General features: G+C 34.9%; 3 protein-coding genes and 1 long non-coding RNA gene across 6 annotated transcripts in view; 3 read left to right on the forward strand and 1 right to left on the reverse strand.

Annotated features, from left to right (window-relative positions):
• Positions 1-740: 740 nt before the first annotated feature.
• Positions 741-8,834, forward strand: LOC143588187 (disease resistance protein RPP2A-like). Its single transcript, XM_077069263.1, has 10 exons — positions 741-907; positions 1,037-1,510; positions 1,773-2,060; positions 2,190-2,663; positions 2,926-3,424; positions 4,515-4,807; positions 5,263-5,811; positions 6,495-7,623; positions 7,776-8,051; positions 8,319-8,834. The coding sequence occupies exons 1-10, from the start codon at positions 741-743 to the stop codon at positions 8,796-8,798; spliced, it is 4,629 nt and encodes a 1,542-aa protein (XP_076925378.1). The 3' UTR covers positions 8,799-8,834.
• Positions 8,835-10,536: 1,702 nt separating this feature from the next.
• Positions 10,537-14,100, reverse strand: LOC143588184 (uncharacterized). Its single transcript, XM_077069261.1, has 6 exons — positions 13,864-14,100; positions 12,171-12,326; positions 11,787-12,100; positions 10,937-11,249; positions 10,753-10,848; positions 10,537-10,554 (listed from the first exon to the last, which is right to left on the reverse strand). Exons 1-6 carry the CDS (start codon positions 14,098-14,100, stop codon positions 10,537-10,539), a joined length of 1,134 nt encoding a protein of 377 aa, XP_076925376.1.
• Positions 14,101-17,694: 3,594 nt separating this feature from the next.
• On the forward strand, positions 17,695-19,237 carry LOC143588186 (uncharacterized). Its single transcript, XR_013145059.1, has 5 exons — positions 17,695-17,751; positions 17,869-18,148; positions 18,293-18,367; positions 18,985-19,038; positions 19,172-19,237. It is a non-coding gene; the product is annotated as an uncharacterized LOC143588186 (long non-coding RNA).
• Positions 19,238-19,376: 139 nt separating this feature from the next.
• The window catches only part of LOC143588180 (putative serine/threonine-protein kinase PBL28), a 39,954-nt gene continuing 32,529 nt past the window's right edge, over positions 19,377-26,801 (forward strand). The window contains exons 1-3 of one of the 3 annotated variants that reach the window (XR_013145057.1): positions 19,377-19,445; positions 23,024-23,954; positions 24,778-25,217. Coding sequence is in view for 2 of the 3 variants with exons in the window: in XM_077069256.1 (XP_076925371.1) it covers positions 19,402-19,445; positions 23,024-23,954 (975 nt within the window). In the remaining variant the exon portion in view is untranslated. Of the gene's footprint in view, positions 19,446-22,724; positions 23,955-24,777; positions 25,218-26,801 lie in introns of those variants that run through there. The other 2 variants (XM_077069256.1, XM_077069257.1) reach the window with 2 other exon arrangements.

A 26,801-nucleotide genomic window follows, 5' to 3' on the forward strand; every position in this document is an offset into this window, starting at 1 on the left:
AAAAAAAGCAATCTTGTTCATTACTATACTGAAAAAAAGTAATTGATACAGAAGAAGTTGAATTCCCAACTATTCTCTTATTACTTTCTCTTTCCATATTCTTTTTTTACAACCAGTTGTATTGATGAGAAAGAAACAAAGCACAGAAAAAGAGAACCTTTGACTAAATTTACAACGACTTCCTCATCCCCAATCTCTCTCTCCCTAATTACCCCCAAAACCCTCAAATTCCACCTTCAAATTCCATCAATTCAACTGGGTTTTCTTTATTTATGCCTAATTGATTAGATTTGCACTAGCTGGGATGGTTTTGACCGGATCTGAATTCAAGAGGTTCAACCCCATTGCAATCCAGGAAATACCTATACCATAACTATGCCGTAAAAAGAAAATAAATAAATAAATTCACCTGTTCAACTTATATGGTTAGAGAATGGCGGTGACATAGTAAAAGCAAATAGCAATTGACATTGAGGAAACAGCAGACTGGAGACGAAAGCAAACTCATATCAAACCAAATTGTTTGTAAATTTCTTGTTTGAATTGTTTCTATGTTTTTTTTTTTTTTTTTATAATTTGGGGGTATGATTACTGAAACTGCAACGGGATTATGTGTTTCATTTGGTCAACCCCTGGGGGAAATTAGTGTTTACAGTTCTAAAAGGATCTTGTTTACTAGTTTACATATATAACAACACATCCTCTAATCTCCAACTTCAAAATCATTACACATCTGCAAAATGAATCCCAACGAATCACCTGACCAGGCTGATCCCATGGCTACTGATGATACCTCGTTCAAGCGTGGTTTAGCTCAGCCAATGTCACAACAAGAAGCGCTAGATGGGGTGAGTTTGACCGCATCTAATTTCAACAGGATCAACCCCAATGCAATCCAGAAGGACCAGTGAGTATTGATTATGGAATTTAGTCTTTGAATGTATTTGTGACGATTTTATGTTTTTTTTCTGATTATTATTATTTAATCAGAATTACAGAATATATGTTTTATTCTAACACAAAACAATTGCAGCAGATTGACGGCTTCTTCTTTTCAGCCATGGGAGTATGATGTTTATATCTGTTTTAGAGGACGAGACACCTGCAGGAATTTTGTGTATCATCTGTACGAAAGTCTTGAACGTCGTGGAATCCAGACCGCCAAGGAAAATGTAATACTTTCCCGGGGCGAGCGGATTGGTCCAGCCCTCTTGAAGGCAATTAGAAAATCACGGATTGCCATCATTGTATTCTCTGAAAACTTTGCGGATTCTCGCTGGTGTTTAGATGAACTTGAATATATTATGAAATGCATGGATGAGAGTTGGCAGATCGTTTTCCCTATATTCTATGGTGTCGATCCCTCAGAAGTGAGAAAACAGAAAGGGAAATATGGAGAAGCATTTGTCAAACATAAGTATGTGAATGACAACAAAGTTGAATCATGGAGAGAAGCCCTTGTGCGTGCTGGTAGCCTTTCTGGATGGGTACTCAAGGACTTTGAAAACAGGTAATTTTCGTTGTTTATTTCAAACATCTTGTTATGCTTAGTATGGTGGTTCTCGACAACTAAGCTATTCTTGCGCTATACACGTTTCATAAGCATTACGGTCATGCTTGTTATAATAATTTACATCTACTAACGAAACAACTACTCATAACTTTTGTTGTAAAAAATCCAGGAATAAATCTGTTTTGATAAGAACATAATTTAGTATGCAAATTAAAACTGTTTACTGTTGATAAAACATGCTTCTGATACCAATGTGCAGAGATGAATCAAAAGTGATCAAACTTATTACAAGCAAAGTTCAAGATATATTGGTCTCCTTTATTTTGAATGCCAGTGAAGACCTTGTTGGAATAGATACTCATTTGCAAGATATGAAATCAAAGTTAGAAATGTGGTCACCTGACCAGGCTGATCCCATGGCTACTGATGATACCTCGTTCAAGCGTGGTTTAGCTCAGCCAATGTCACAACAAGAAGCACTAGATGGGGTGAGTTTGACCGCATCTAATTTCAACAGGATCAACCCCAATGCAATCCAGAAGGACCAGTGAGTATTGATTATGGAATTTAGTCTTTGAATGTATTTGTGACGATTTTATGTTTTTTTTCTGATTATTATTATTTAATCAGAATTACAGAATATATGTTTTATTCTAACACAAAACAATTGCAGCAGATTGACGGCTTCTTCTTTTCAGCCATGGGAGTATGATGTTTTTATCTGTTTTAGAGGACGAGACACCTGCAGGAATTTTGTGGATCATCTGTACGAAAGTCTTGAACGTCGTGGAATCCAGACCGCCAAGGACAATGTAATACTTTCCCGGGGCGAGCGGATTGGTCCAGCCCTCTTGAAGGCAATTAGAAAATCACGGATTGCCATCATTGTATTCTCTGAAAACTTTGCGGATTCTCGCTGGTGTTTAGATGAACTTGAATATATTATGAAATGCATGGATGAGAGTTGGCAGATCGTTTTCCCTATATTCTATGGTGTCGATCCCTCAGAAGTGAGAAAACAGAAAGGGAAATATGGAGAAGCATTTGTCAAACATAAGTATGTGAATGACAACAAAGTTGAATCATGGAGAGAAGCCCTTGTGCGTGCTGGTAGCCTTTCTGGATGGGTACTCAAGGACTTTGAAAACAGGTAATTTTCGTTGTTTATTTCAAACATCTTGTTATGCTTAGTATGGTGGTTCTCGACAACTAAGCTATTCTTGCGCTATACACGTTTCATAAGCATTACGGTCGTGCTTGTTATAATAATTTACATCTACTAACGAAACAACTACTCATAACTTTTGTTGTAAAAAATCCAGGAATAAATCTGTTTTGATAAGAACATAATTTAGTATGCAAATTAAAACTGTTTACTGTTGATAAAACATGCTTCTGATACCAATGTGCAGAGATGAATCAAAAGTGATCAAACTTATTACAAGCAAAGTTCAAGATATATTGGTCTCCTTTATTTTGAATGCCAGTGAAGACCTTGTTGGAATAGATACTCATTTGCAAGATATGAAATCAAAGTTAGAAATGTGGTCAGGTGGTTGTGATGTGATACACAATATTAGCTTGTTAGATGATGATGAGGCTATCGAGCTCTTTCACAAGCATGCATTCCGCGATTGTAACAGACGTAAGAAAGATTATGAGCTTCTTTCTAAAGGTGTGGTTTCTTATGCTAGTGGGCTTCCTTTAGCACTTAAAATTCTGGGTACTATTTTATGTGACAAAGATATGATTGTGTGGGAGAGTGCCTTGGCAAGATTGGAGAAATTAAAGTTTAGCTATGACGGACTTACACCTGTGGAACTTGCAAATGAGTTGCAGTATTCTTATTTGGAAAATTATCGTGTTCTTAGATCAAATGGGAGCTTGCAAAAAATACTTTGGAACAATAAGGTAATATTGTTCTTTTGATTAACATATAAAAGTAGTGAATCCTGAGTTACAAAGGGCAATTTCATAGAATAGTAACCAAGTTTTAAAAGTGTTCTAATTAGGTCACTCAACTTTAAAACATGTTGCAATTAACTCACTCAATTTTCATATTTTATTAAATTAAAGGTTTTAACAAGTTTTATTAGCCTTTTTCGTTTTTGTTTCACATAGGAAATCTTTTTAACTTTTCTTTGATTTTGACGTTGAGTGGCAACGTTGATTTTATTTTATTTACGCCCTGCTTGGGGTACGCGCATATAATGTATATATGTGTGAACCCTCGGGTGGGCAAAAGCGAAATTGCACTAATTTTGACGTTATTTTACTAATCTCGTGAAAATAACGTTCAAAATGGCGGAAGGTTAATCAGACATCATGTAGTGGCGTTGATAACCGAAAGACAATGGTACATGCACCAATCAGGCTGTGTACCGAGGATTGAGTGCTATGTGCCTTATGTCCAAGGCTTGAAGCAAAGCTCTATTGAGCCGGGGGTCTCACCGGAAGCAGCCTCTCTATTCTTACGGGGTAGAGGTAAGGCTGTCTACATCTTACCCTCCTCAAACCCTACCATAGCTTTGCTATTGGTGGGATATACTGAGTATGATGATGATGATGATGATGATGATATTGCAAATTCCGACCCCTGCATCTTATCCTTCATATCTTTCTTGACACACAAAAAAATCGGTGAGTCTCGATTTGAAGATTTAGTGACCCGATTTGGAGAAAAATTGCATGAGTGACCTAATTGGAACACTTTTGACAGTTGGTTACTATTCTATGAGATATTCCCGTTTATTTTTATTCTAGACATGTCAATGCAACCCCTTAGTCATGGCATTGAATATTGATGTAGATTTACAAACTGTATCGGATAGTGAACTAAACTCATGTGATAGGCGTGTAGTTACCGAAACAGGGGCGGGATTGGCATTTAAGGTTTTGAGATGTAATGCATAATGTATTATGTTATGCCATATATTTATATCATACTTTTCATAAACTCTGATATTAATTTGTTTTATGGTAATTTGCGTGTATGCATCAGTATCTGCTGCATTTGATATGCCTTATCCTCAGCGATATGCACGGGATAGCCACTACACCTGAATTTGATGAACTTCCTCATCTTCAAGAGTTGACACTCCATTATTGTAGCAGTTTGGAAGAGATTCACCCATCGCTTGGGCATCATCCAGGACTTACTTACCTATCTGTAAGTTGTTGTCACAAGCTTCGTATGATTCCAACCATCGCAGGGATGAAAAAGTTGAAGACTCTTGAAATCTTGGATTGTGATGCACTTCATGAGTTTCCAGAAGTCCATGCAATCATTGATAGGTTTGTAAACTTATCTGTGATAGGGTTAGTTGGATTAATATTATGCTATCAACAATCATACTGTCTTTTGTGATAACTTTCCTGCCTTTGAACATTATCAAGATCTTAAATTTCATGGTTATACATGGCTTGAAAAGCTTCTTTTATGTATTTGTTGTTTAGAAGTGATTTATTTACCTTAAATGGCAAAACCATCTATCGTTGACATTTTGTTGACTTGCTCTATTGTAAGTAGGCTAGATCAGTATATGAAAAGTTGTGGACTGAAAGATGTCCTAATCATCTCCTATATTGTGAGTTATATAGCATACAAGATGTCACCTCTTTTGGTATTGTGCACATTTATAAGTCATATAATTCACAATGTAATAATGAATCATCCTTATTTCATGGCATGTGGCACCTCTTTGTCAATTTGCACATTTGTTAATTATTGTTGTATGTGCAATATACAGGCACTGGTCAATATTAACCACAGAAACCATTGCCGAGTTTTCACGAGGATCATCATCATGGACCTCTTCTTACTCCATCCCTGCTGTTTATTCTCAGTGGCGGAATCATGATGTATTCCTTAGTTTTATAGGAGAATATGATTCCAAGATGTTTGTAGATAATCTTTACTCAGCTTTTGTACAACAAGGAATCCATACTTACAAGCCTGATGAAACACCCTCTACTGGTGATTCAACTGGTCTGTCCATCAAGAATGCCATTGAAGAATCACAAATTGTCATCATCATATTCACAACAAACTATGCTGGATCTTCACAGTGCTTGGATGAACTTTCATATATTATGAAATGCATTGATACGCGAGGTCTAAACGTTATGCCCATATTCTATGACGTGTCTTCATCAGATGTACAAAAACAAAGTGGGGCGTTTGGGAAAGAATTTGACAAACAAGAGTCGGAGAACATGGCAAAAGTTGAATCATGGAGAAAAGCACTAAGTGGCGTATGTAAACATTCTGGATGGTCCCTTAAGCATATTGCCAACAGGTAATGTTCTACTTCATATAATTAATATCCTATGCTTGGCATATATGTACCCTGTAGAACACTGAACATGAGATTCATAAGAGATTGCAATGAGACATGACTAATAGAAATGAAAAGAGTTGAAACTAGTGACAACTTGACTGATTTGTTCACCAAGCTACTAAATAAAACTAGATTCAACTTTCTATTGAAAGCTTTAGCATGATCAACTCTGATGAAGTCTGATTAATGATGTATGTTCACTTGTGATTACTGATAATCTGTTTAAAGGTCTTGAATGAGTTGCAAATGATTTAATTGTGACATTATGTGCTTATGTGTTATTTGCTATGAGAAAAATGTGCTTAAATGAATATGTTTGACTTAGGTATCTATGATGCTTAAGCATGAATTTATGCCTAAAGCGTTATGATAAACACATGTTCTTACAAATAGCGGTGAGGTACAATTCTTTTTCTACCTCTTGTGTTTTTTTATGTGTTTTTTTTGTTATGTTAAACGAAAAAAAACTTGTATTTTGTTAATTAATTAAACTTGTGAATGTAATAGATAACAGCGTAATGTCATACTTGAGAGTTTGTCGAATTTGAAATTTTAAAAGCTTAGTAAAATTGTTGAATGTGAATTGCGGTTTCATGTGATTGTAAGCACAAGCTAATTATCATCATGCATGTGATGTCCAGGAATGAGAGTAGATACATCAAAGACATTGTTGCTACAGTTTCACATAGATTGTTCTTCTTAAATTCAAAGGTCAAGAAAGACCTCATTGGAATAGGGCCTCGTTTAAAAAGTTTGACATCAGAATTAGCAATTGGGTCAGATGATGTGCGCATAGTTGTAGTAGGGGGCATAGGGGGCTCTGGCAAGACTACTATTGCATCTTGTGTTTACATGGAGATCTCTCGTCAATTTGAAGGTCGTTGCTTTGTTGAAAATGTTCGGGACGAATCAAGCAAGTATGGTATCAAAAAGCTGCAACAAAAACTTTTATCAACAATCTTGAAGAAAGAAGTGGATGTGCCAAGTGATGAAGAAGGAAAACATATGCTACAAAGCATGTTATGCCATAGAAAGGTTTTAATTGTCCTTGATGATGTCAATGACCCTCACCAGCTAGAGTTGTTAGCGGGGTCACATGAATGGTTTGGTGAAGGGAGCCGAATCATAATCACTAGCAGAGAAGGAAATGTGTTGTTGTCTAAGGTTGACGTGCTCTATGATGTGTCTTTATTATCAAACGATGAAGCTATTAAGCTCTTTCGTAGACATGCATATCCGGAATATAATCTTGTAGACGAAGGTAAATGGAGGCCATCAAGCTCCTTTGTAGAAGCTTATGATATGCTTTCACAAAATGTGATTTCTTATGCATATGGGCTCCCATTAACACTAAAAGTTTTGGGTTCTTTTCTATATGAGAAAGACAAAGATGAATGGGAAGGTACATTGGCCAAATTAAGAGATGTCTCAAATCCAAGTATAATTTATAAGCTAAAAATAAGTTATGATGGACTTCAACCTGATGAGAAAGAGTTATTCTTGGATATCGCATGTTTCTTCAGGGGTGCGTTTGTTGATTCATTAAGGACATTGCTTAATGCTTTTAATTTTCACCCTTTTAAAAGGGTGAATGTGTTGGTAAAAAGGGGTCTTATAAGTATTACAAATGGTATGTTTGATATGCATGACTTGATAGAAGAAATGGCTCACCACATTGTTAAAGAGGGACACCCTACTCATCCTCAAAAGCATAGTAGAGTTTGGCAGTGGATTGATGTTGCAGACATTTGTGCTACCGACACGACAGAGGTAATTCTATTGCTTCAAAGTAATCTTAACTCAATCTTCAATTCTTCACATAACTTGGTTTCTTTTGTTCCTGGATACTTAATAGATCTTGCATATCTATTGGAATATGATTTAGTGGCCAAAATGCATTTTGATTCATTATTTTCGTGCAGGAATTTAACAAGATTCAAGCACTATATGCTCCCAATTATGATGCTCCATCAAATCTTCTCAAAGTTGTTGCAAACATGAAGAATCTTCAGTTGCTTAGTGTGCGTCAACACGTCAAAGAAGTAGTAGAAGAGCCTCTATTTCTTTCAAATGAGTTGCGATGGATATCTTGGGAAAATTATCCCGCAAGATCCTTTCCAGCAAGTTTTCAACCCGAACTGCTTTTCAGTCTGATATTGAGAAATGGATTGCAAAGAGTACTTTGGAAGGGCTTTAAGGTAATTTTTAATTTATGCAATAGGTGGATTCTAGTTATTTAAGTGCATTGGTTGGTCCTCTTTTTGACTATAATTTTTAAGTTTTAAGTAGATCTCTCGTATCTTATTTTCCTTTCATTAGACAAAAATGGAAATTATGATTTATATAAAAAAATCTTCTTATATTAGGCAGTATGTGTGTTTGCTCTACTGTCCCATCTCCCATAAACCGTGTGCCATTTATTTTTATTTTTATCAAATTGACTTGCGATTACATGAATGTTACAGCGTTTACCAAGATTGAAAGTGCTCGACCTCCATGGTTCAAAAAACCTAGATACGACACCTGATTTCGGTGGACTCCCAAATCTTGAAAGATTAACACTGTCTGGTTGTAGCAGTTTAAAAGAAATTGACCGATCGATTGGATATCATGAAAGGCTTGTTTACTTGAATTTGGACAGTTGTGAAAAGCTTGAGACGTTTCCACCGATCCTTTGGATGCCAAAGTTAGAAACTCTTATACTCTCCAGGTGCTTTCAACTTTTGAAGTTCCCTAAGATCAAAAACACCATGTATGGCTTGCAACATCTTAATATGGAATATAGTGGGATAGAAGTATTACCCTCAACAGTTGGACAGTACTGCATCAAACTTGTTTCCATAAATCTGATTAGTTGTGATAAGCTAGAGAGAATTGAAGGCAACTTCAAACTATTTAAACAAAGATGTGTGATCCTGGTTGATGCACATAACATGAAGAACTAGCATATGATTGCGTTAGTTCCGAATGTTGTTTACGAGAACTAGTATATGATCTATGTGGAGTAATTAGTTGTATAAAAATATTATGACATGGTTTCATTCTAGTCTCTTGCAACTCCGATAAGTTAAGTGTCACATACTTGAATCGGTGATCTTCAAATTATCGGGTTTAAGTTACACGTTAGCCGCCATCAAGTGATGTGTAAGCAATTAATCATATAGGAACTGAACTCGATCAATTATGTAACAGAACGACCTACCACCATTTTCACGATTGTGGTATGAAGCCACGTTTAGTCAAACTTGAAATTAGAATGTAAATACAATTAATCTGATCAGTTAATTTTGACATGTCGACCTTAGGAGTGTTTAAAAACCGTTGAAACCGAGTGGACCATCCAAATCGATTCAAGTCGGTTGGTTTGAGGTCCAAACCGTTCAGTTTTTGTTGCTTAACGCTTTAATGGTTTGGTTCGGTTTGAAACTTGAAATCAGATGTGTAAAACGGAAACGACCGCTTATATATCCTTCGGGTACACCTGCTACCTTCTATAAGCTTGATATCCGATGTGTATATTAGGCCTGGTATGAAACACGATTTTACAACCGGGTATGAGAGTGAAATTACAAATACTTAGTGTCCTGATCCGAACTTGTTCCATTACCATCTTTAGTCAATGGTGCTAACAATTGAAGGCTATATTAATGTTAATTTTTTAAAAAATTAAATGAAATTAGTTGGAGGGAGAAAAGAAAAGAGAAAACTAATATATTTGGGAGATTGTCGGTGTTCGTTTATGTTTTTTAAAAAAGGTACTTGTACTACAAGTTTACGTACCAAATGTGGCCCAGTAAGCGACCATTTAACATTTTTACCCATTGTCTGCCATTTCGATATTCTTCTCAATTTGTCAGTAAAATAATCTTGGAGTAAATTGCTAAAATCATCACTGGGGTAGTGGGGTTTGCTTACTTATGCGATTTTTATTCAATTTTTTTCTTTTTTGCAGCTGGACCACTGAGGTTTTCTATTTCTTGTCAATTACGTTTAAATTATTAACTTTGTTAATTTTCATTGTTAACTCAAGGGTAACAACGTCTTTCCAAATTTATTAGTTCATACAACTTTATCTATCGGATCAGGTTCTAAGTTTCTACCATTATAATTTTAAAATTTGTTACTTAACAAAACTGTCTTAATCAGTATATATATCTATATTCAATAATTAACACCTACAATTTATAAATATTCTTTCTTTTACTACTTATTTTATTTGATCAACTCTTGGGGTACTCAATGTCACCATGTCAAATGTTGTGGGCCTAAAAATATAACTAAAGCTCCTCACCATAAGAAAACTATATTCATAACTAAAGCTCCTCACCATAAGAAACTATATTCTTTAATTTTTCAAATATGAATATATACTTTACAAATCTTTTATTAAAAAAAAAACTAGTGTTTGATGCAATGTATTAACACAGCTTGAGTTTCATAAAAAGGACACATATAGACCATAGGTCAGTTTCAACACTGACCAATGCTCTATAACCTCTCTGCTTTTCTCTTTTGTTAACGGTCCGGATCAAATCTCTGACCATCATTTTTAAAACTAAACCACATTTGCCACCACACCAAATATTGGTGTGATCAGTTCCTTCTCTCTATTCTATTAATCCTCTCTCCACAATCGTATACGTCGTGTATGTCATAAATCTCCAAATTATTTCATTTTTAATCCTAACATATCAGCAATCGCTGTATCAAGCCAAAAAAAAAAAGAGTAAATCAATATGTCAGTTATTTAACCCATTTTCTTTGGAAATAAAACCAAATCAACCAAACATAAACATAATATAACATATTTAACCCCTGACCAATATATAAAAAAGCTCATAAAACCAACACTAATGCCAATCCATTACTACAGTTTACATTTGAGCAAAAGGTTCGTACCTGGTTGTGATTTACAAGTGGCTTGAAATCGCCTGAAGCAATGGATATGAAAAATACGGGATATGCAATTACAAGCTCATCCTCCTCATACAGATCCTAAGCAATATACAAAAAAATAAGAATAAAAATAAAAATCTCGCAAAACCAATAGTATTGCGAATTCATTTGAGCAAAAGATTCGTACCGGGTTGATAAATTCACGTGGGTCACCAGCGTTTGGTGCAAACGGTGTGGTAAATGCTGGCCATGCATATGACAAAAGCTCCCGATAAAGGTATATATCATCACATCTTTGCATTTTATCACCATATTTTTCCATTTGTTGAGAGTGGACATTTTCATTAATAAGTTGGAGTTCATGAGGACAAAGTAAGAGAAAGATTGCTAGCAGAGCATACATATGCTCAATCTTGTTCAGTATTTGTGGTGATTCCTGTTGAGGCTGCTTGAAAATGTAGACAAGAATGTTGTTGAATTCACGTATGGTGTCTACATACCTACATATGCATTGGTTAATGATTATGCTTTCGGTTTAAATATAATAAATAAAAGGGAAGCCTAAGTAGCACGGCAACAGGTACGGGACCAGGAAACGGGGACGTTACGGGTACGAGAAACGGCAAAAATAAAAAATCGAAAATACAAGTACGGTGAGGGTACGGCCCAAAAAAATATAAAAAAAAAACAAAAATAAATTTAAACAAAGTCCAAAAAATATAAAAAGAAAATACAGTATGGAGATCTGATAAAGATTTTGAGATTATGGGGTATGAGAAGATATATCATATAATATGGACGGTTTGTTTGCTTTTTTTTCCCGTCGTCAAACTAAACTCAAATGTCTCCTATTATTATAAACCTATTTTAGGAATCTTAAAAATTAATCAAAAAGCCCTAAAATTTCAAGGAAACGTTTCAGAAACTTCTACGACGCCGTACCCAAGCCCGGAAACTTATAACATCCCGTCCCCGGGACGAGGACTCCACCCCGTTTCGCGTTTCCGTGCTTCCTAGAGTGAAGCTGAAAGAAATACCTCCCCAACATAATATTAGCAAAACCATAATGAAAGATGGTTGTGATGTGAGTGGCAATAAGACTGGTGTAAAAGCCTTGCTGACTTATGTCAATAGGACGCAGGCAGTCGAGCCCAACTTCATAACTTCCCAATAAACAATGGACTCGTAACAAGCCAACCATGCTGAAGTAGCCGATGACTTTCAACGCATTACTAATCCCGTCTTCTGTTGCTGTCAATAGTTGAAGCACCCCATCTTTTGACTGCTCTAGAATCTTAGACTTTTCCATCAATCTTTGCAAAAGATTGACCGCATCATACACATTCCAAGCCTGCCAAAATAACATTATCATCATAAACTGGAATGCAACTCCTGTAACATAATAATTAATGCTTACTAACCCTGTAATATTTTCTTAGTAGAGCGGTATCCTGCTCATTTTTGTTTTCCAAGGCCCGATACACGCAAAATGACTGAAATTGATTCACAAACTCATCCACCATGTCCCACAACCATTGGTAAGGCAACCGGATACACAACACGCTAGGAAACAGAAACTGTAAAAACAAAATCCCGCTTACTAACCCACTTCACATATGCCAAGAAGAAGACGTATAGGAATTAAGCTTATGGCCAGATGCAATAAACTCTTGGTTTTAAATTGCAAAACTATAATTCCTAAATACATGGTGGTTATAATATATATATATATATATATATATATATATATATATAAAAGATTGATTTCTTTTGAGAACCACTTTGAATTTTAAGAACTCGAAAGAACTCAACGTAACAATTTTTTTTTCCGAATTGTTTTTACACATGTGTAATACGTAAGTGTAATATGTAAGTGTAAGTGATGTACAAAAAATTACGGTATTTTTTTACACACCGAATCGACTTTTTACACATGTGTAACTAACATTTAAACTTGTGTAATTATCAAAAATACTTATTCTCTCTCCTGGTTCATTTTTTAATTACATTTAATCTCAGTCACATGTTTCATATCATTTAATTAAATGTGTGGTCCAAAATTAAGTTCTTAAAGTTCTTAAAACTCACCATGGTTCTCAAAATAACCATCCCCTATATATATATATGTATATGTATATATATATATATTTTCTTATAAAAAACTTGTATCAAAATTGAAAGGACTGACGAAATTTTGAAATTGTAAAACTATAATCCCTAAGGACCCTAACGCTGTGTTCCAAAGTTGCATTTAAGGAGAGAAAAGAAATGATTTGGAGTGAAAAGAAAATATTTTGTGTTCCCGAGATTTTTTTATGGAGAGAAAGCAGGAGAGAGGAGAAGGGAAAAAGAGAGGTTTTTAGTGTTTACATCTTTCTTTCCAAATTGGAATGATTTGAAGCGATCAACATCGCGTTCAGAATACAATTCCATGTTTACCCTCGTCAACATGATGATGGCGGGTAAATCGATCGCACCATTCAATTCTGCTTAGGAGAAAAGACAATCACAAGTAACCCACGCTGCGTTTTCCTTTTCAAAAATTATGAAACATCAAATAAATCCTACATGTTCCCCATTTATTGAAATTTTTAAATCAACACTACAATTTTTCGGTCAATCGTTTTTTAATAACCAAACATAACCAATTAACCAATACTTTTATCCATAACAACCATCATATTCTAATGATATTATAATCCAATACTTCAACATGATATTTATCCAACTTTCTTTGATCATTGTATTTTTGATCTTGGATATTTCATTCCATTAGTAACATATATATATATATATTAATTCGTTTTGAATGACAATGACTTCAAATTATTGTTATTCTCTTATACAGGGGCTTTGACATTTAGCTCTTCACTTGTTAAAACTTAAAATATTTTGGAACTAATGTGTATAACTTAATTGCTTATAATGTTCGTGGTTTTGATTTTAGTAAAACTTGTAAGAAAGATCAACAAAAATTTAGTGTGTGTTAAAAGTTTGGGTTTAGAGGTTCATTAACCGAACCAACCGTTAATAACCTATTCATTCAAACAAAAAATGCATGCAAAATCAAACACTTGTAAAACTAATTACCAACAAACAAAGAAACCTACAAACCTCAAAGAGATTGCCGTAGTTAGACCAAGAAGCAATCCTGTGCTTAAGTGTTGGAGATGAGAGTTGGCGATACCACATCTCTCGGTACAGCAAGCTAAAGACATAGTCGTCCTTATCCAAGTACTCAACAACGTCCTCCCAAGGCAGGCTTAACACAGTCGACTCATACATCTTGCCGATCTCATGCACGTTGCCCTCACGGATATGGCGGTGCAGCTTCACCACCTCGCTCTTCATCATTATATTTTGATTAGGGTTTCGTCAGGTGACAAGAGAAACACAAAACAAAGTATATAATAATATACAAGAAAAGAAGTGGGAATCGTTAAAAATACACTTTGCCACCCCCATTTCAAATTTTGCCAACCATCTTCTCTTAAACTTAAAAAAAAAGTCTTCGTCTGATAAAAGTGCGATAACCGAATGTTAGTACCAAAGATTATTTTTCCTTCAATGATACAGTTACCCAAACTAATTATTTAAAGTCTGGCTCAAAGCGCATAGTACAACAAAAGATGCCAAAAGTACAATATTAGAAGCTACAAAGAGTTGCAAATTAATATATATGATAATTAGTTGGAGATAAAGGAAAAGAGAAAAGATACACTTGTCACAAGTTTAGGTACCCAATGTGGCCTATTAAACGACCATTTCACATTTTTACTCATTGTCGGCCATTTTGATATTCTTCTCATTTTGTCGGTAAAATAATCCCTTTATCTATCCGATCAAGTTCTAAGTCAATCATTATAATATAAAATCTGTTCATTTTAAAAAAAAACTATATATACAGTTTTTTTTGAACAATCATTTTATTGCGTGTAAAATAAACAAACTAACATATCAAGAGACTAGACTAGAAAACAACAATACACCTGAGACTACATACCCTGAGTACACAAAATTTCAAAACGAGAAAGAGCACCAGTTTTAAGTTGTTAACTCTAGGCTAGACATTTATACCTATAAATAATTGTTTTAAGATTTTTTTATGAAAGTAAGCTATAAAAATACATATAATCTAATATCTTGAAAAAGATGATGTAAAATTAAATAGAATGTAAACAACAGAGAACCAAAAAATTTTATATGGTTTATTAACGTTTTGCAGAAGATAGAAATTTGAGGTCTAAAATTTTCAAATAAAACATTCATGGCTCCATTAAAGGTTTACAAGCCCTTGGCTTTTATAATTGGGCCAAAGGTAAATTATAAAAACCCATATAACTAAAAAACGGGCCTCCCATCTGCATGCTTCCGTCTCTTTCACCTTCATCTTTATATTCCAAGTAAATGGTAACGCTAGAAACCACCACCACACAAGCCGAAGAACACAAACCACCACTACACAAGCCGAAGAAAAATTTCCAGTCATGCTATCTTCTTTCTTCTACTTTTCTTTCATCACCCATTAAATTTTGAAATTTCACATGGGTCGGTGTCAAAATTTTACAATGATCGAACATTAATTTGACACCATAATAGTACTATTTATATTTTGTCCACAGGGGTCGGCCGATCCCTGTCGTGTAGGAATAGGTCCGCCCATGTGTACCCTTGCAGATTTGCAGTGGTGCACTAATATGGTTTCGATTGGTACCATAATTAAACCAAAAAAACTAAATTTGTAGAAATATAAACATTAACATGTAAAAACTTAAAATAATTAAAAACAACATTTATTCGGTTATGTTTGTTACGGTACAGTATAAACAACATTGGTGAAACACAAGCGTTAAAACACATAAAATAAATTCTTCAAAGTAACATTTAAAAATATGTATTTAAAACAAAGTTTATTCGGTCGGTAAAACTGAGCGTTGTCGGTCCCGAGCGTTGTGGTGGTGAGTCAACACATATTCGATTGGTTTATGTTACATTTTTTATGGTACCAGAACTAAAAAAAGGCCGGTAAAATATGAACGTTGTCGGTACCAGGAGGTGCGTCAGTAAAACTAAAACCTGAGTGTTGTCGGTCTTAGACGCTGTGGCAGTTAGTCGATGCAAATTTGGTTGATCTCGATTACGTTTGTTACGGTACCAGAACTAAAACAAAATGTTCGATAAAATCTGGGCATTGCCAGTCCCGCGAGTTGCAGAGATGAGTCGACGTAAATTCGGTCGGTCTTGTTTACGTTACTTACGGTACAAGAATTAAAACAAAAGGGAACCTGATGTATCGTGATGATAAAATTGGAAGTCAAACACGTTGATTCTGCAAATACCCGTGTGATTCTTCCCCGAACTTCCAGAAACGACGTAGATCATGAATAAGATAAATAATTGAACTTGTTGATTCACACGAATACCAGGATCAATTCTTCCAACTATCGTTGATTGATCACAAAGAATACCAATAATTAGGTCTTCACACACTAACACACACTGTGATAGAGAGGAAATGATTTTTTTTTCATATATTCAAAACCTGCTTTTTTTACATTACAAAATCTCAAGTGTTTAAAAGAAACAGAATACCATTGGGCTTCTAATGATTAAATCAAAAGACATAAAATATTAATTTTAAACTCTTGTAATTCCATAACTGATGTCGTCATTATTTGGTAAACGTTTGATCTTCCCACATCAGAACCCCAAAAGAGAACCCGGGCGTTGCGACAGTGAGTCGGCAAAACCTGAGCGTTGTTGATCTCGAGCTTTGTGACGGTAAGTTAACACGAATTTAATTTGTTTCAATTACGTTCGTTATAATACAGAAAAGGAAAAAAACAACTTCGTCAAATGCCGGACCGTCACTTGGCACAATAAAATGCCTAACCACCAAACTTTCATTTTATATATATACTAGGTTAGAACCCGCGTGATACACGGGTTAGTAAAACATATATAATATAAAAATACATGTAGCACACATGATAATAATAAAACAAAAACGATAAATAAATGATAATATAAACATTATTTACAAACGTTTTTGTTAATATCATAAAATTACCAATAGCATACACGTAATAGACATTAGTGCTTTGTAGTAGTTAACAAACGTTACAAAACTTTAAAGTTTTCTATTAGTAAGCTTTCATGGAGACTATTATATAGGCCATGTTATATAAAGTTATATAAAAATTTGAATAGAACTCTTTAGTTTCAAAACAAGTAATAAAATTTGATAAGTCCCATTTTATAAATTGGATTTAATCAAAGAACAAAAAGGATATAATTAATTTATTGAAACCCATGTTTTTAACAAATCTCCTATGAATGTTTTAATTTTGTGTTGCATTCGATAAATCGACCCTCATGTTGACGAATATCGATTGAAACACATGTAAAAAGAAGAAATTAAACAAACCTTATAATTCAAATGTAGAACACGAATGCAAAAGCAGACGACGATTGTTAACTGAATATGTATAGTCTAATCGCATTTATACTTTGAATTAGGGTAAAATCATTATAGAATTAGGGTTAAGGATTACATAGAATTTAAAGAGATTTGATAAAAAGTATTTTAATGAAAAAGAAAAAATAAAAGAAATGCCAAAATGTCATATGACAATTTAAAGAGATTTGATGTAAAGTATTTTAATAAAAAGGAAAAAATAAAAAAAATGCCAAAATACCATATGGTAATTTAAAAAATTTGATAAATTTTTTTCTAGTGAAAATGAAAAAATAAAAAAATTGTCAAAATGCAATATGAAAGTTTAAAAGGATTTAATGAAAAGTAGAAAAAAGATGGTCGTTGAAAATCCAATCTTTTATTATATATATTATATATGTAGATACGTAGATTAGATAATTAAACATTCCATTTTCGTGACTCAAGATTCTTATGCCGTTGACGATCCTAATGTCCCCATCCTCTCTCCAGTCTCCACGTTCAGCAATACCACCCGCCGGCCGTCCTCGTCAATCTCACAGATTGTATGCTCATTCTCACTTCATCCAATTATTATTATTATTATTATTATTATTATTATTACTACTACTACTCACTGTAATATGATCATTTTTACTTCGATTTCAACTTTAGTTTTGTAGGATCGTGTTGAATTGTTCGTCTGGTGCTCAATCACGTCAATCGTATCGGTGAAGTTTGGATTCGATTGACGATTGACGGACTGAATTTGACTTTGGAAGTTTAGGGTTATGATATTGTGACGATCGGAGGATTGAGATGTCGAATTCGGAAGTAGTGCATGAATGATGGATGTTGAGGCATGGGAGGACGATAATTGGGAGATCTTTTATGCATATGAGGTATTTCGTTCTCGAGTCGAGGCTGCTTGCTTATTACAAGAGGAAGCCAGCTGGAGTTAATGTGGTAATTGTTGGTTGTTATGTTCAGTTTTATGTTAATTAGTGATTAGTTTACCTCTGTTATTTGTGATTGATGCTGTTATTTTGTGTTTGAATTTGTGAAAATTTTAGTTGGTGTATTAATGTATTCTTTGTTTTCGGTTAGGTTCTAATTAATACTTTGGTCATTGATGGCAACTGTAGAGTTGAGGACAGAGGATTAACGACTCATCAAGGACATGTGAGTCTCTTTTTATTCAATTTTATTGCTTGCTTTATAATTCATATGGTGTTTGGAACTTGAAAGTGTATGATGTAAGTTCTTAATAATGTACTTATTTACGTCGTCTGCTTATTTAGAGATATGGAGAATAACTGATTTGTGAAGACAATCAAACTAACCGTATGAAGTTAAAAAACTGATATTAATGAAAGCACGTGGTTTTGGTTGATATTCATCAACTAAAGGTCATCAGATATCTTTTTGGTTTTCTTGTTTAATTCGGTACGTAGAGTTTGATGCATACGTTGTGATATCTGCATGTTCTGAAAAGCCAAAAGTATAAATAAAAACAATCGTGGGCAGTATCTTTGGTCATCAAAGTTAAGCATACATAAACAGACACACATATGTGTGCATCACTCATACCCTCTCGTTAAGTCCACTTGATATTGTTATATATATATATATATATATATATATATATATATTCTTATGAAGTTTGCTATATTCTTAGTATAATGTGATTACAATCCATGGTTTTTCGCTCTCTTTAATTGATGGTACATGCAAAACTTTCTTTCTGTTTTATTGGCATGTTATGTTGGTGTTGCTTAACATACTATTTTTTGCAACAGAGTATTTATGTTTTATCGATTTACAACAATAGGAACAAATACCAGCGGATTACGGTACATGAACTTTACTTGCCTTTTTAATTAAGTGTTTATCTTAGAACTAGTATTTTGTTGGTTTTAGAGTTATACTGCGCAGCTTAGATTTTGTTTGTGTTCAAAGTTACGTAAATAACTGTTCCTGTTCTAGATGGCAGCTTTTAACATCAAGGAGGCATGTGTCTGGAAAGAAAAAATTGAGTCTGTTATTTATCAGGTATATCTTACAAATTATTATTATTTGCAGCACACAATTTTCTCATCTTTTGTCAAATGTTTGTAACCTTTTACCTATATTCTCGTGAAAGCTAATGTCTTCTCAAATCTCAACAATTTTCAGCATCAAGAGTCACATACCTTTCTTTCGAATACAATTCTAGGATGGATAATGGAAGTAATGCTTCTTCATCAGATCAAGAAAGCGAGTAAGTAACATTCTTATATAGTTTGCACTTTATAACTTAGGCTATTTTAAATATGTTATGTATTATTTCTGGTTTATTATCTTCACACTATTAGGATATGTAGGCTTAAACCCGGTTTGTGTTGGGCCGTTTTAGGGGAGGCACAAGATAGGGTTAGCCGACCCTAGTCCTCGCAGGCCAGTTGGGCTTAACTTGTTGGTTACGTTACCAAGGGTATAACACTAATTAGGTTTTCTATTTATATCTCATTATGTACTTGTAAACTTTTATCACTCAATAATATGAAACCCTAGATGCCTTTGGTGGATGTAGGTCAGTCTAGACCAAACCAAGTTAAATTCTCGTGTTCTTTATTCGCTTTCGTATTCATTGTTTGTGTTCGGTTCGTGTGTGTTATTCCTAACAACTGGTATCAAAACTTTGGCTCTTGATCTGGGATCACACGAGAACCTTTCAAATCGTCGTGAGTCTCGTTCGCCGCTGCAAGGGTTATTGCTGCCACCTAGTCTCTGCCGCTTCTGGGGTTTCCACTGGCGCCACTGTTGAGAGGATTGGTTATCGATTAGTGTTTACGTACCAATAACCGTTGATCGTGTTGTTTTGGATATGTTCGAAAGTTGCATCAGTCATGCTGCCGTCATGGTCTGTAGACGTTGAAGCTCTACAGATCGTGCGTCTGCATCAGAAGTCAGAATCTCATATCAGTTGATCTGTTTGATCAAGATCAGTCTGGGGTTGATTGGGTGCAAGGTATATTCAGTTTCCGTTTAAGCAAGAACAAGCCACAAATAGAATCGAATCCTACGTGTTGAAGAACAGTTGTCAAATCAGAATAAACCCTAAAGAAATCTAGAACAAGTGCCAACCGCGTTTGTCAGATTTTATTGTTTCAATTTAGAGTTTCTATTCCTGAATTACCAGTTCTCTATTTCACTGCGTTGAAGTAGGTTGGTTGTTCAGTTTTGGCTTCTGTTATTGCCGTGTCTGTTTTGATATGTGGTTTGTTTAGTCATTGACTCATTGTTATGGTAGAAAACGGAAAAATCATGATACCGAAGTTTGATAGAAAGAAGTTTGGTCGGTGGAAGTTTGATGGAAATAAGTTTGGCTGATGGAAGACGCAGGTTGAGGATTTGTTTTTTCAGAATGTTTCATACTTATTGGCAAGGGTGAAAATCAGAGAATTACAATTAATCAGATGTTCAAGGAAATATAGCAATGATGAGAGTTTCAGGGGTTCAAGAACATATTAAGTAATTAAGAGAAGGTTCGGTTCTGTAGATCCAACTATGATTAGGAGACTTGGGTGTAATCACGGGATCAGAAACTGTGTGGAATTTGAAAACCGGGGACTTTGGAAAGGTAAGACTTGCGAAAAAACGAAGTTCTTGAGGTTACGAGTTTGGGAGATGTTGATTTGGTATCTTCGGCATGTTGTTTTGAGTATTAAGAAATCGTTGATTTATGTTGGAGTTGGACCATAGCCACAGGATTCGTGATACCTCCTGCGATCTTCGTTCCGGATCGCCCGTACTGGAAACGGGTACAAAATCGTACCGATCGCTAAGAAAACACGATCTGGATCGGTAAAATTGACCGTTCCCAATTGTTGCAATAATCGTATAATTTTCATCAAATTCACGTTTCCGGTTAATGAAATCGGTGTTTGGGATCGTGAATAAACGCGTTCCGGCCTCAACAGGGGAAAATCGAGCACTTTTGTGACTCAAATCGGAGAAACAGATGTGGATAAAGAGTTACCAAGTTATCGATGATGAAGATCCGACAAAATATGCCATATTTTTTATAGATTGAGGCTGCCGGAGGGGAGATCAGAGGCTGCTGGAGGGGAGACGTGAGAACAAGAATGGCTGTGATCAAGAATTTAGGGTTATGGCATGTTACTTTATATTTAAAATTTGCACTTTTTGCCCTTAAAGTTTGAATTTTTATTAAAGTTTACCCCTCATTTTCTACATATATGTTAATAATATGTTAAATCATAAATAAAGGTTATTTAAAGTTAAATTTTAGTTAACTTAAGTTAAAAACTTATAAAAACTATTATAAAAAATCTACTGAAAGTGTTTTGTATATGATACGATGTACTCGACTATAAGGTAAACCGTACCGCGTACCGAATTGGCGTTTCGAATGAACCTACCCCCACTCGTACCGAATTTTTGAAATGCACGAACCGCGTACCAGTTTCCGTACCGCGTACCGGACCGTACCGCGATCCATGTGACTATGTGTTTGACAATTAGGTGATCAGGGGTATAATGTTAAGTTTACAAATAGGCGGTGGAAGGTAGTCAAAGGAAATATCTTGTTAGCTCGTTGCAAGAAAAGATGTTCGTTGTATATGGTCAGTAGTTTACCATATGAGGGAGTGATCATCCAAATTAAAGTCAAAGTCCGGTTCATATAACTCGTAGACAGAATGTGTGTTTTGCAAGAGATGCACCTAGCAGGCTGAACGTAGGTGGAAGGGTTCAAGAAAACGAATCAGAGGTGTTCATGACAGTGGGAGCATTGACAATCATCTGGTCAAAGCTTCAGTCAGAGGTACAATACCAGGCACTGGGTTAAAAGAACCGGTTGGTAAAGTCTTTTCAAAGTTACTTTCTATATATGTAGAGTGTTTGTTCTCAGGTTTTCTCAGAATCCGATAGTTCGTTTAAGTGGGAGCTGGTAGAGACGAAGAATGAGTCACTAATCACTGGTAGTGATAGATTAGTTGAAGCTCAGTGGGAGCTTCAACAGGCATTCAGGTTAATTGATGAGAAGGAGAGTGGCAATTAGGAGAAGGTTAAAGTTCAGGTTGACAATTGCTGAAGTACAAGAGGATCACTTTGTTGAGCGTGCTTAAAGTCTCCAAGTTGAAGATTGTTAGGATATGTAGGCTTAAACCTGGTTTGGGTCGGCCGGTTTAGGGAGACGCAGGATAGGGTTAGCCGGCTCTGGTGTTCGGGGTTTTTATTCTTTTGACAAAATAGGCATTATATATTAGCATTTAATCAATAAAGATACGGAAAACAACAGTTAATTAGGAAACACCAAATAAGCAAAGACGGCTAGGAAACTAGTTTTCAGCCGATACTTGTAACGTTGAAAAAGTACAACGAATCCAAAAAAAACAATCTAATAGTATCAACCTGCTTAGTGACATTAAAAAGTTAAAAAATACAATGGCTGATTGAAATTTTGAATATTCTAATTTTAAGAAGTATAAAAATCAGTGCATACTTGTTCAATTTCTTGAGGTCAAAATTGCCTAATTTTAATTATTTTATAATAAAATTCAAAATTTGAGTCATTAGTAATTAATTAATTTTGTGTCACAAATTTTATCATGACTGCACTAGCTATCACATTTTTAATTCTAGGTTAAGAGATGTAACCTATAAATGGAGTTCTTTTTTTTTTTTAATTATCATACGTTTAAAACAATTTTTTAAAACTTGTGAATACTGTTGGTATATATTTGGTTCTGGATTACATCTTTGTGGGGCTATTCCCTCCTGTCTGTGTGAATATGTACATTTGCTTATTTTCCTTGACTATCCATTGTGCAGACATGAGGCAAAAGGTATGATTACTACCCCTTCGTCTTTCCATGAAAACTTGAGGATTCCTTTCCACGAAATATCATTGGCAACCGATAACTTTTCTGTAAATAACTTCATCGCTAAGGGTGGGTTTGGGAAGGTGTACCGAGGCCAATTTGAAAAGCTTGGCATGGTTGCTGTAAAGAAATTAGATCGTAGGGCAGAAGGAGGGCAAGGAGACCACCAGTTCATGATGGAGATTGAAGTGCTTTCAACTCATAAACATGAAAACATCGTCTCTCTTGTTGGCTTTTGTGACCAAGATGGGGAGAGGATACTTGTTTTAAAGTATGAATTCAATGGAAGTCTCGAAAAGCATTTACGTAATGAGGATCTTACCTGGACCCAATGCCTTCGGATTTGTTTAGATGCCGCCAATGCGTTGAAGTACTTGAATGAAGATGTTGAAGGTCAACATAGAATAATTCACCGTGACGTAAAGAGCTCCAACATCCTATTGGATGAGAACTGGAGGGCCAAGATTTCAGATTTTGGTTTGTCCAGAATTGCTCTAGCGAGGGTGCCGTGCAGCGTTATTTATACTGAGGCTTGTGGCACGCACGGGTATGTTGATCCAGAGTACGATGAACATAAAACGCTCGCACAAAAATCAGATGTTTACTCTTTTGGTGTTGTACTGTTTGAAGTAATGTGTAGTAGGTTAGCAAATGTAAAGAATTACAACGATAGGTGTAAATTTTCAGCCAAATTGGCTCAAAACCATTACGAAAAGGAAACACTGAATAAAATTATCGTTCAAAGTCTAAGAAGTCAAATGAGTTCAGATTGCTTGTGTACATATTCAACCATTGCCTATCAATGCTTGAAGAAACGAAAGGAACGACCAACGATGGACGTGGTTGTGGATCAACTCGAGAAAGCATTAGAATATCAACAAGTAAGTTGCTGCAATTGTATAGCTCTTTTATCCGTCACCTATTCTTTAGATTATTAATGCTTATACTTACCATCAAATTTTATACCTGTTATTTTCATAGTTGTTAAAATCGAGCGCTTTTTGCGCTTAAGCGCATTAACTACGAGTTGCATGCCTCAGATATATAAAACGCCCATTAATATGTTCCCAACCTTCCCATGCATATTAAATATCAATTAAACAGTCTTTTCCTATTCTCTAGTAGTACCTAAAAGTCTAAAACTCCACTATTAAAGTACCATAATTTGTTCCCAACCTGCCCATGTGTATTTAATATCATTTGACTTCTTACTAAATGATTACAATATTCAAAATTCGTGATTAAGTTTTAGTTTTTAATTTTTGGAAATCTGGATATTATGATAGATGTGTTAATGCTTTAATTGTGGATGGATCAAATTGTTCTTGGCAGTTAAATGAATGCTTATAGAGTTGTTGAATTAATGGAATTATGATAGATGTATTAATGATTAAATTTTTTTAATTATTAAGATGTACATGGTATTTCATGTTTTGGATTTTGGTGTTTGGTTGTTCTATGAACTATTTCAAGAATGAATGTATGTTTTCTTATTAAGATGTTCTATTTTAGTTAAAAAATTTGTTTTTTTAATGTACGTTTTTTTTAAATCGGTCGCTTTTTTTGCGCTTATCGCCTAAGCGCTAGGCCCAGCCTCAACGCTTTTGAGCGCTTATCGCATTTGATAACTATGGATATTTTAAAAAACAAACTAATTTGTATGATGATTCTTAGAATCCTTCACTAATTGTTGTTTTCCAATAGGGATCAAGTGGATTTTGGCATGATGTATACATTTGCTTTAGACACCGAGACCCTGAATGCCAAGTTGTTGATGATATTTGTGCTGCTCTTCACCAAGGAGATGTTTCCATTAACAAGGATGACGTGACACTAACCCGTAATGAGTTAGTACTTTTAGAGGCCATTAAGCGTTCACAATTATTTGTCATTATTTTCACCAAAAAGTTTGCGGTTAATTCTTGGTACTTGGATGAAGTTGCCAAGATTATTGAATGCGTAAAGGAGAAAAGATAGTTAGTTTTGCCTGTATACCTCAATGTGAGTCGTTCAGACGTGCGGACACAAAAAGGGTATTTCGGGGAAGTGATGTCCGAATATGATAGGCACCCAAGGATTGAAGTTTGGCGGAATGCTCTAGTTGAAGCAACTAATCCACCTGGCCTGGAATACTCCAACTTTTGGTGATTTCCTAATCTTTATTTCAAAATTAATCTCAACTTGTGAATTTGTTTTCTTAAACTATATGGGTGGGTTAGCTAGTTAATGGCCCATTGCGTATGTGGAAATGATGTGACATCACGTTTTATTAACTAATCATCATCCAAATTCCACAACACATAGTCTAATGTTATGTTGAACTACACTTGCAGGTTTTGTCAGGAAAGTCGTTGAAGACATACAAGTTGCTTTATCTGCTTAACACTTGTCAACTTTACGCGTGAAATGGGCAATCAGTTTAAGTTGTTTTTTTTTCTTTATATTGTGAAGTTGTAACAGTTAAAGGCCCAATGTTCAAGTGTCTGATAAATGTTAAGGTTAAAAACTAATGGATTAAATGTTAAAACTTTAATTATTGCAAGAATAATAAAATGGCTTGTAACATGTGAAATAAAAGTAGCTTAAACTAATTTAAAAATGGATAGATCATAGATGTACTAAAATATAAGGGACTCCGCCAAAAACACAAAAGCATAAAAACTTTTAGCACTCATTGTTTAATATAACGACTTTAGTGTAAATAATTTACTGAAACTTAAAAAATGTAACACTCATATCCTTTTTCGTTTTTCACAACGTTTATTTGTTAGAATCTTTTCTTTTATTTTCCAGCAACCAATCCTTTCATCTTGCTTTGTTCCCTTTCTTTCTCATAAGAAAATCCTAGAAAATCCATTAATCCAACTGGTGGTGGGCTGAAGGAAGAATAATAGATGACGGACATGGTTGGTCCGACGAGGATACGAGGAAGTGGTCAGATGAGCCACAGTTTTGTCTTCTCAAGAGATGCACCTCGTTAGTTTGTTTAGGTCATTATAACCGTGATCATTCACTTTTCTCTAAGCTCTTGATTCTATCTAGTGTTAACGTTTTCCCGCCCTGTTGTATGTTTCCCTATACCAAACTGAATCCCCTTCTTCTTTCCCAACACACAAGTTTTACAAAATCCAACATCATGGATTAAAACCAGTTATTTATTGTTTTCTTAACTCTACTAGACATTGGCTACTCAAATGACCAAACCTCTTGCGCCGTAGCAATGTACTATATATCTTTGTTAAAAACAACAAACGTAGCAGTGCAACCACACTACCATCTAACAAATATGTGTTTGCCCTTCTTTGCACCTGATAACACAACTAATTAATGACCCTTAGTCCTTAACCACCATTGATTTACCATATTAAAGACTGCATGATACCCTTCACTTTCAAATGATCCCAAAGTAGCTTAAATTGTTTTTTGACAATGGGTAAATAATACTAAAATATAGTGGACTTCACCAAAAAGACAAAAGTAATACAAACTTTTAACACTTAATATTGTTTGATATATATAATCAATTGCGGCAAAAGGGGCAATTATTATATGGGTAAAGGAGGCCGTGTCTCGAATGCCATTAATCAAAGAAATATAAAAGGAGAGGGGATTGGTGTGCTTCATAATTATATGACATTAGGCAACCACATGACTCGTTTAATTATGACCAAAACCACGTTATTTTCATGGATGCCTACTTATGAAACTATCATGAATATTTAACAAAT

The sequence above is a fragment of the Bidens hawaiensis genome, unplaced genomic scaffold (assembly GCF_021521415.1).
Source record: "Bidens hawaiensis isolate Kalapana, Puna unplaced genomic scaffold, B.hawaiensis_p1.1 tig00036132_1, whole genome shotgun sequence".
Lineage (NCBI taxonomy): Eukaryota > Viridiplantae > Streptophyta > Magnoliopsida > Asterales > Asteraceae > Bidens > Bidens hawaiensis.